At 42.9% G+C, this 10,421-nt stretch overlaps 1 protein-coding gene across 2 annotated transcripts in view; it reads right to left on the bottom strand.

Moving 5' to 3' along the window:
- Positions 1 to 985: 985 nt before the first annotated feature.
- The window catches only part of ace (angiotensin I converting enzyme (peptidyl-dipeptidase A) 1), a 38,832-nt gene continuing 29,396 nt past the window's right edge, over positions 986 to 10,421 (bottom strand). For both annotated transcript variants that reach the window (XM_084078789.1, XM_084078790.1), the window contains exons 20-26: positions 9,344 to 9,513; positions 8,208 to 8,431; positions 7,493 to 7,637; positions 6,968 to 7,066; positions 5,145 to 5,267; positions 3,847 to 4,031; positions 986 to 2,137 (exon numbers count right to left, since the gene is read on the bottom strand). In XM_084078789.1, coding sequence (XP_083934915.1) covers positions 1,899 to 2,137; positions 3,847 to 4,031; positions 5,145 to 5,267; positions 6,968 to 7,066; positions 7,493 to 7,637; positions 8,208 to 8,431; positions 9,344 to 9,513 — 1,185 coding nt within the window. In that variant the 3' untranslated portion in view covers positions 986 to 1,898. The remainder of the gene's footprint in view (positions 2,138 to 3,846; positions 4,032 to 5,144; positions 5,268 to 6,967; positions 7,067 to 7,492; positions 7,638 to 8,207; positions 8,432 to 9,343; positions 9,514 to 10,421) is intronic.

Below are 10,421 nucleotides of genomic sequence, written 5' to 3'. Positions count from 1 at the left end.
CTCCATCATAAATCTCTGAACTTTTAAAGGAGTACAATTCTAAAACTATGCAACATTTCAAAGATTCCTTTTCAGGCAAACATGTCCACAGTAAGATGAACATTTTAAAGTATGAATGAGGTTACTGGGCGTAAGTATGTAGTTGTAAGCCTGCCATTAAATGTCCATTGCCGCATTAACAATGCATGGGGCGCTTAAAGTTAAATATCTCCAAAACTACCAATGATTTCAAAGAAAAAAATCTCAAGCATGCATGTCCACAGTAAGGTGGATTTTTTGAACTGTGAATGGAGTGGTGAAAGTGTTTTTTTGAGGTCCCAAAACCTTCCATCCGCCTCCATTATAAATCTCTGAACTTTTAAGACCTGAGGCCGAACGTCTTCTAAACAGTTTTTGGCGGTCTGGGCTTTTGATTTACAAACGTCCAAAGATGTCGTTAGCAGGGAATGAACAGCTTTCTGAAAAACTTATGTTGCTATATCAGTGGTTCTCAAACCTTTTCATGTCAAGGACCCCCAAAATGATGGCCGCAGACCCCCATCTCAACATGTTGTTACAGGGGCACCCAGAAGCAAAGATTTGAGTTACAAATGTTCGCTTAATTCTTTTAATATATTCAAATATTTGCACAACTGTTCACGATTTTTCAAAAATAGCAGATCCACAAGCTCATAGCGCGGCCCAAATGATGCGCTATGAGCTTGTATATCTGCTATTTCTTAATAGCCAAAGTATAAAATGACACAAATACTTTCTCGGTTTTAATGGGTTAAGACATCAAATCCATGACATGTTTTTCTTCTTTGTCTTTGTGAAATGTAATTTTGTTTTGCATTTCCCAGTCCACTGTACAAAAGAAATACAACTCTTTATTCTAGAAAAGCAAGAGGATTCACTGAAAATCAAATATTTGAACAATGCATACACAATTAAAGACTTTACAAACATTCATTTTCAAACATCCCCCCCCCCCCCCACCCCCATCAGCATTCAAATATTACAAATAAATTACAAAAACCGTAAGGTCATTTTGCATAGCCAAAATAATCGGACTCCAAATGTATACAATACATATACAAGACACATGAGAAAGGCAGACCAAAAAGAAAAGCAAATTTGATCAGTTGTACTGTACAGTACACATACACATCAAAGGTGCACACTGAGGTTGGTATTGTGCTATATAGCTGCAGTAAGCGAGGCCTCACTTGAGCCATACGATAGACCAGCGGTTCTCAACCTTTTCTGGATCAGGGCCCACTTGAAATCTCGAAAGCGTTCGCGGACCACCGATCTGAACACTTAAGTGGTTAGTTAAGTGGTCAGATGGGTGGGTCGTGTGCATTTTCAGAGCATGTTTATTTGAATGATGAATCACTCGATTGTGTTGCGGCTTGGATCAATTTAACTAATAGTACACATTAAGGAGTAGTTCACCCAAAAAATGAAAAAAATAATAATAATAAATGCCTTGAATTCATGGAGATTTTTTTGTTTTTGTCGCATTCCTAAGCCAATAATTTGATGACCGTCAAAGTCTCTGTTAGGAAACTTGTGTAGTCTCCTACCGAGGCATCATTCTGCCGGTCATAAAAATGTATGGCTCAAGAATGCGATAAAAAACAAAAAAGTATGCTTATTCTGGTGGAACATTCGCCCAAAATAGCAGATCTACAAGCTCACAACTTGTAGATCGGCTATTTTTGGACAAAGAGATTTGTAGACGAAAAAAGTGGTCCAAGTACATATGCAACTCAGGTCCAGTTTACTAAGTCTAGAGGGTTTAAGTGGTTAAATCTTAGTGTATTTGGGGGGGGGCACATGCAATATCCTCACAGCCCACCAGTGGGCCCCGGCCCACAGGTTGAGAATCGCTGCATTAGACAGCTTTAACACGACTACGACTTTAGCTCCATTTCCGACGAGGACCGTTTACTGTTTTTTGACTTCCTGCTCTTGTAAACCAATAGGATGGTGGCGACCAGCAGGACCATGCCGAGGACCAGCAGGATCCACTGGCCGGCTACGGCGGCTGCCTGGTCCACGCTCATTCCCAGGAAGTCCACTTTACCCGGAGGTGTTGTAGAGGGCGGGACAGTGGGCTCTGTAGGAGGAGCTGTAGGAGGTGCACCGTCAGCTGTACCCCGCACACGCACGCACGCACGCACGCACGCACGCACGCACGCACACACACACACACACACACACACACACACACACACACACACACACACACACACACACACACACACACACACACACACACACACACACACACACACACACACACACACACACACACACACACACAGTCAATTGAGTGAGCAACAGTTTTTATAAAACTAGAGTCAAAACCAAATAGAAATAAAAAATACCCTATATAAATAGGTGTATGCAACAGCTTGACATAACATACTGTGTAATGCATGCGCAATAGTACAAATTGTGTGGTTTTACTTCTGCCTCTTACCCTCTATCTCTTAATGACTTCTTGATGACTTTCCTATCCCTTCAAAACCAGACCTGTTTTCTCTTTCAATTTATCCTCCTCGCTCTCTCTAAGTCTATCTTTTGTCTCTCTCTCCCTCAATCTGTCTGTCAGACTTGTTCTCAGTTTTCTTTTATCTGTCTAATGTGCACACATCCTTTCAGCAGTATTTCATCAGTGAATCTAAAAGAGCAGGAGATTGATTTCACTGGAAGCCGAGGCAAGAGGTCCAGCACACTGAATGGCTGAGTCTGAGGATGTGCCACATTGTTGTGTCTCGGAGGCAAATCATCAAACAGCAGTAGCCTAGAGTTTGGGACCATGATGGCTCAAAATATAATAACAGTTCATAATTTTAATGTAATAAAAGCTCACAATGTAATAATCAGCTCAGACTAATAAAAGTAATAAAATCATGTGCGCAAAATGTAATAATGTATTTTTGCATAATGTAAATGTGTTTCATTATGAACCTTACGTAGTCGCTCATAATGTAATAACCATGATACTGACCATGATACTGATATGATACTGATATGATACTGATATGATACTGACCATGATACTGACATGATACTGGCCATGAGTCATGACACTGACCATGATACTGACATGATACTGACCGTGAATCGTGATACTGACCGTGTTACTGATCATGATACTGACCACTGATGAATTGAGTACAATGGACCACAATGGTGGTTATTCTTTTAGCATAAACTTTGACTGTACTACCTGTATTGTTAACAAACCTGATAAGTATTCAATCAATCAATCAATCAATCAATCAAACAAACAAACAAACCATGATACTGACATGATACTGATATGATACTGATACTGATTATTACGATGTAACACTTTTCTCAACAAAATGAGTCATGATTACATTAAAAGCTTTTACATTATGAGTTCTTAATTATAACAAATGATTACATTATGCAAAAATCTGTTATGTTATGCGCTCATGATTTTATTCCATTTAGGTTAATACATTATGAACGGTTATTACATAATGAGTTGCTACACTCCTATTCTGGTGCTAACATTCGCTGAAAATATCCAATATCCAAGCTCACAACACGTCGCAACACGGTGCATTGTGAGCTTGTAGATCGAATTTTGGCGAAGATATTTAGTGTAGAGAGAAAATATGAGAGGGCCTAGTATAGAGGCCATGGGAATACAGTAGTATCCCAAGTACAGGGTTTAAGTGGTTAAAACATTTTCATCGCTCATCTACTACTTTCTTCTACTACTACCATTGTATACATACGATACGTGTGTGCGGGCGTGCGTGCGTGCGTGCGTGCGTGCGTGCGTGCGTGTGTGTGTGTGTGAATGCACGTGGGACGTACTTGGGGGCATCCAGTTATACTCTGGCCATCCCAGCGTCTCCTTGTTGTTGGCGTTCTGCTGCTCGAGCCATACAATCAGAGGCTGGAAGTACGTCATCAGGGACGTGGCGTTCATTATGGGCTGGCCAGTCATCTGTTGCATCGCCTCTGGCCAAGGTTTACTGAAGCCAAGCTTCATCACGTCCCTGCGAAGACCACAGGGTCACATTTAAATGAAGAGAAAGGTCAGCGCTACTCTGCTGGGTGAGAGTATAGTCAGTGAAGTAAGCAGTAAAGAAGTGATACACGCATATTTCACTATACATACTTATAGCTGTATTACGTAACGTTTTTGTGTAAATAAAATGTTATTTTGTCCAATCTGTATGCTAGAGTATGTTCATTCCCTGCCAACGACGTCTTTGGACGTTTGTAAATCGAAAGCCCAGACCGCCAAATCACGTCTTTTGACGTTTTTTTGTGCTTCCACCAGATGGCGCTGTTCTCCAACACATGAGTGACCATTTTCATCCTCAATTCACACAGGTCCAGGAGATCACGTCGAAAGATCTCCACCACCATTAACTTCCTGCTTAGCGAATTTGGGGAAACGGCTGTATATTTTTTTCTTTTTTTCTCCTTGCATTTTTGACGAGGCATGGTATAATCAACGGCCTGTAACAAGCAACCGGGCGTCGCGATGAAAGGAGTTTTTCTCTCACAGAAGCACAGTGAAACCCCCGGGATTAGCAACGATCAGAAGATCGATCGTACTGGAGATAGATATTCTGTGACTACTTGAAAAGGTAAGAAAATCGAAAATTCTCTGGCAGTGGATGATTTATATATTTATTTATTCTAATACAATACAACTTATACAATTGGGGCGGTTGAATTTGGTCTCCCTGCTCTTCTATTGAGACATTTAGATGTAGATTTAGCGACCTTTGCTTTGACACGATACTGTTTCTGGTTTGTACCAGATACAGATTTACAGTTTGTGGCCAATACCCACCGGCCTGTGTGTGTGTGTGTGTGTGTGTGTGTGTGTGTGTGTGTGTGTGTGTGTGTGTGTGTGTGTGTGTGTGTGTGTGTGTGTGTGTGTGTGTGTGTGTGTGTGTGTGTGTGTGTGTGTGTGTGTGTGTGTGTGTGTGTGTGTGCGTGCGTGCGTGCGTGTGTGTGTGTGTGTATGCATGTAGGGATGTTTCTATGAGTGTGTGTGTGTGTGTGTGTGTGTGTGTGTGTGTGTGTGTGTGTGTGTGTGTGTGTGTGTGTGTGTGTGTGTGTGTGTGTGTGTGCGTGTGCGTGTGTGTCTTTACCCTAGCAGCTTTCCAGCCTCTTTAGACCTGTAAATATCACAGGTGTGTAGGGGTCCCGTTTGTTTAGCAGCCTTACACAGAGCCTCATGGAACTGGAACTGAATGACGAAGCTGACAAAGTACCTGATGGAGACAGTCACATGGTTACCTAAAGCAGGGGTCTTCAACGTTTTTCAGGCTAAGGACTCCTTAGCTGAGAGAGTGATGAAGCAGGGACCCCAAGTCCCAACTACATACTGTACTGTACAAAGTTTTTCATAGATTTCATAGATGGCTTCATAGACTTCATGACAGCACTTTCATCAGTGTTTTTTGGTTTGTTTACACATATTCTTTTCTAATAATATGCTGGAGTCATGTTAATGTGTATTTTCAGACAGAAACCCTCAATACTTGACCTTTGGCTGTATAGGTCTGTTCTTTTTTCCCTCTATACCAAACCTCTTTGCTGGCTGTGGGCTAGTAGATCTGCTATTTTTGGCAAAAAATGAAAACCATCACACAAAGATATTGCGACCCTGTAGTGACTCTGAGGACCTCCTAGGGATCCCGTACCCCCTGCTGAAGACCCATGACCTAGAGATTAGACTGAAGTCAGTTATATGTAATTTATGGGCCACACATGGGAACTGAGTTTGGACCGTTCAGCAGAAGGTAACCGGAATAATGGGCCCCTGAGAACTCTGGGAACCATTTTATTTAATGGCATTTGAGGCATGATATTTCTACAATTGCTGCAAATTGCTACAAAACCTGTGGATAGCCAGTCATTGTGGGCATAGTTGAAGGGTACATTTAGGTCTGATAATGATGTACTACTGTGCATGTTCAAATCATGTATACTTTGCATTATTTCCGTCCATTTTCCAAAGCATACATTTATTTCTTATTTCGGAAAAGAAATAGCCAATTTAACAGTGAGGTGCCCACGCACGCACGCACGCACGCACGCACGCACGCACGCACGCACACACACACACACACACACACACACACACACACACACACACACACACACACACACACACACACACACACACACACACACACACACACACACACACACACACACACACACACACACACACACACACACGCGTCATGAAAATACGCACAGAATGAAAACTGTGTCTGTTTCCAATCCAGTAAAACAAAAACCCTAACAGTTATTCCTAACAAAAAACAGGTGGTGCAGATTCAATTTCCACATGTGAACAGAAGCAGCATGTCATGTTCTCTAGGCTACGTGCACGTGTTTACTGTGAGTCAATCTTATCATCCATCCATCTGTAATTGATTGTGTGTGTGTGTTCTCTGCAGAGTCAGATGGTGGACAAAGTACTCAACTCCAGAAAGTAAAGATACACCTGGTCAAATATTACTCTACTACATGTGAAAGTTGCTCTGTCACATTTGTACTTGAGCTGGAGTACTAAAAATGCTTAAGTATTCAAAAGTACAAATTACAAAGTAGTAGTACACTTTGTTTTCACATCAATGCATCGCTGTATTGAAATGTAGACATTTTCCCGGCAAATTCATAGAAAATAGGCAATCTACAAGCTCACAATGCACCACGGTGCGACTCGTTGTGAGCTTGTAGATTTACTATTTTCACAATATTTGAAATAGGGCTTAAGTGATTAATTCATAATGTATTTTCCCCATCCTAGAAATACTGTCAGACAATATGTCTGTTTGAAATGTAGTGGAGTGAAAGTCAAAAGTATCCAAAAATACAAATCCTCAAGTAAAGTACAGACACTCAAAATATGTACTTAAGTACAGTACTTCATTACTGTCCACCACTGCAGATAACCTACCTCACGTAGGGGACGTTAGCAGGGATGTGGAACTTTGCACCCGGATCGAAATCCTCCTCCGTACGGGCTACTGGCGGACACAAGCCCTGGTATTTCATTCTGCGAGGAGAATATAAAGCATGGTAAATGTTATCGAAGCATTATTATGAAAGTGAATAATTAATTCACGCTGTTGGAGGTGCTGCTTCCTGGCTGTGAGGTGGTCTGTGATGTTGGCGCTTTTTCTCTGGCTCCCACAGTGGACGCAGTGTGCTACTGTGTTACTGTACCTTTTTATATCTACCTTCTGAACGGAAAAGTTATTATATCTTCTGTAGATGTATTTTGGTTATTTGTGTGAACACAGAGTAAAGGCTCCGTTTCCGAATCCAGAGGATTCAGTCTGAAATTGACCTGTGAGGGTGCTTTCACAGTAGCATGTACGCAGTAAAATCCTCAGGGTTAATTGATCCATTTGAAACTCGGAGTTAAATGAACACAGAGGATTTCTTGCTGTGTAGTTGGAGGAGCGCTGGCGCTCTTTACCTGAGGTTCCACCACTCCTTGTTGTACTCGGATTTGGGGATTCGTCCATCAAACACCTTCCATCTCCACTGGTCCATCAGGTAGCCGAAGGGCAGGAAGGCAATCTTGTCCAGGGCCATGTTCATCAGGAAGTTGATGGTACTTTCTGATGATATGGAAAGATGGGAGAAGTGCTATGACTGAATGCAGGCATGACAAGGAAACTCCCTAATGAATAATAACTATTACTGGGCAGAGGTTAGTCACTTACTGTAGTGCTTCTACCAGAGACACAAAACTAGTCACCCATGTCTCAAAATGTAATGCAATTCCAATTTTATATCTCAGAATTCTGAGTTATTTTCTCACAAATTTGAGATAGGTAATTGCGAGAATTCTTGGATATGACTATGAGTCCCAACTGCAAGAGGTAAAAAAAAGCACAGAAGAGGCATCAGTCGACCTAGCATAGCTGTTGGGTGGACAAGGTGCTTCACTAACTTTTTGTAAAAGACTTTACCATACAATATATTAAATCAGGTCAACCTGAACAACTTCATATTCTGGGGGGAAACATCCATATTCTGGGGGAAACATTAGCCAAAAATTGCCGATCAGCAATTTTTGCAAAAGAGATTTGGTGGTACACAGAAAAAAGTGGTCCAAGTACAGAGCCATCTCAAGTCCTGTTCAGAGGGTTTATAAGTGGTTAAAGCGCCTATGCTCGGTCACCCACCATCGTTGGTTTCCACGTTTTCCAAGAGGCCGATTTCCTCCAGGTGTTTGGGCGTGGACACGGACAGAGCCAGCACGTCGCCGATGGCCTCGTGGAAGCCGGGGTTGGCGCCGCCGCGGAAGGACACGGGCAGGTCTTTGTACTGCAGGAAGTACTGCACGTGGCCCATCTCATGGTGCACTGTGATGAGGTCGTCCATGGTAATTACTGTGCACTGCTTGATCCTGTTCAGTGAGGAAAACGAAAACAAGGAAGCGGTACGTGATGCGGTCGTCCATGGTAACCACAGAGTGCACTGCTTGAAACCGGACAGTTGAAGAGGAATAGGTTAGTGGACGCGTCTTTTTCGATGAAGGAGGCTTTCGAATGGGATATGTGGTTTTTAGGTGTTTCAGTGTCTTTGTCATGTCCACCCCCCCCACTCTGTAGTACTGTATTTTAACTCGGAAGAGAGTACAAATGGACCGTTGTGGGTCTATTTGGTTCCATTTGTATACTCTTCTGAGGTAAATGAACACTAGATTTTACTGTGTAGTTCGGTTTGTCAGCACAGTGATATAGCACGAGGTGAAGTGATAAAAATACAAAACATTACACAAATTGGTGACAATGCCAGTGACAACAGAGTGCAACAATGGTGTGTAAAATATTATATAACAGCGAGAGAACTGCATGAAAGGCAGCATATTAAATTTAACCGCAATGTAGACTAATTGAAGCGTGTGGTCTTCTTGCCAGTCCTAACGGCAGCCAGCTGTTCTATTCTCAGCTACTTGCCATTGTTTAGTTCTGTGTATATACTCAAGTAAATACTCAAGAATTCAAAAGTACTTTACGATAGTAGATTTTCTGTTTAATATCAATGCATATTATATGTACTGACATTTTAAAAATAGCAAAAATTGTGAAAAAATCTACAGCCTCACACCATATTTGAAATAGGGCTTAAGTGGTTTATTCATAATATATTTTTTGTTAGTTTGGGTCCCAAGAGTCCCTTCCTAGAAATGTAGTAGAGTCCAAAGTACATTATTTCTATTTGAAATGTAGCGAAGTGAAAGTCATGAGCTTGCATGAAAAAGTGCAGCATTCAAGTAAATGTACTTAGTTACTGTCCACCACTGCAGAATCCTAACCTGAAGTCCTTGCGGTTGTAGAAGTCCCAGGCAGAGGCGTGACACACCACCTTTTTGTCGTCCGGTTTCTCCAGCATGGACTTGTCCCAGAACTCCTGGGGCATGGGAATCAGACCCAGAGAGGTGAAGAAATTGTCCGATTCCTGGAACATCCTGGTGGCGTTCCAGCCCTGCAGACGTCAGTGGAGAGAATCACAATCAGAATCAAACTTTACTTTCACATCACAGGTTTATAGGTGTAAAGAAGGAGAACGTAACATGACACTACTGTGATGTACAGTGTATGCACACGTACATCATGAACCTGTACATTATCTATACTAGAAGCTCGCCCCCGCTACGCGGGGGCTCGCGTCTAGCCCGCGGCCACGCCCACGTTGCGCCCGCGGCCACTTGGCAACTCATATAAGTGGCGTAGCGTCATGAGGGTCAGTGGGGCCGTGGCTCGGTCAGTGAAGACCCTGTAGTGCGGATGATATGTGGCATAGAGGGGCAGATTGTAAATCCCCAGAGGAAACATCCGTGGGCTACCATTGGTTCAGCGATGTGTGCGGTCGCCCTGCGGCCCCTCCTCCTCCACCAATGTGCAGTATTGAGAGCCCTGACGTCACAACAATTGGAGCGATGGGCACTGCACTGTGGTTGGTTAGGGTACACCTAGGGCCCAGGTAGAACCCAGTTAAAGCCTGCATGGGCAAACCCAGTTAGGACCCGCCTTGGTCCCACATAAACATGGCTAGTTGGGGCCCACCTAAGGGCCAGGTAGAAGCTACTTATAGCCTGCATGGGCATCGCAGTTGGGACTGAAGTGGATGCCGCTGACATTGCTGACATGGGGTCCATATGGTTTAGCCCACCTTGAAACCATATGGGAACTACGCTGGCATGCTGGCTGTAATGCAAACGCTGCATCATACCTGCAGTGTGTAGTTTGATGTTGTGTGTGTAGCAGATATACCTGCAGTGTGTAGATCAATGTCCATATGAAAGTCAATGCCCAGCAGTGTTTTTTTTCCCCAGCAGAGTTTCTAGTGTCTCTGTGTCTCTCTGGAAGAGGTTGCACATGAACTCTGCAGCC

The sequence above is a fragment of the Gymnoscopelus microlampas genome, assembly GCF_963454915.1.
Source record: "Gymnoscopelus microlampas genome assembly, chromosome: 14".
NCBI lineage: Eukaryota > Metazoa > Chordata > Actinopteri > Myctophiformes > Myctophidae > Gymnoscopelus > Gymnoscopelus microlampas.
Note: the sequence above shows the minus strand (reverse complement) of the source record. Positions and strands in the feature narration are given on the sequence as shown.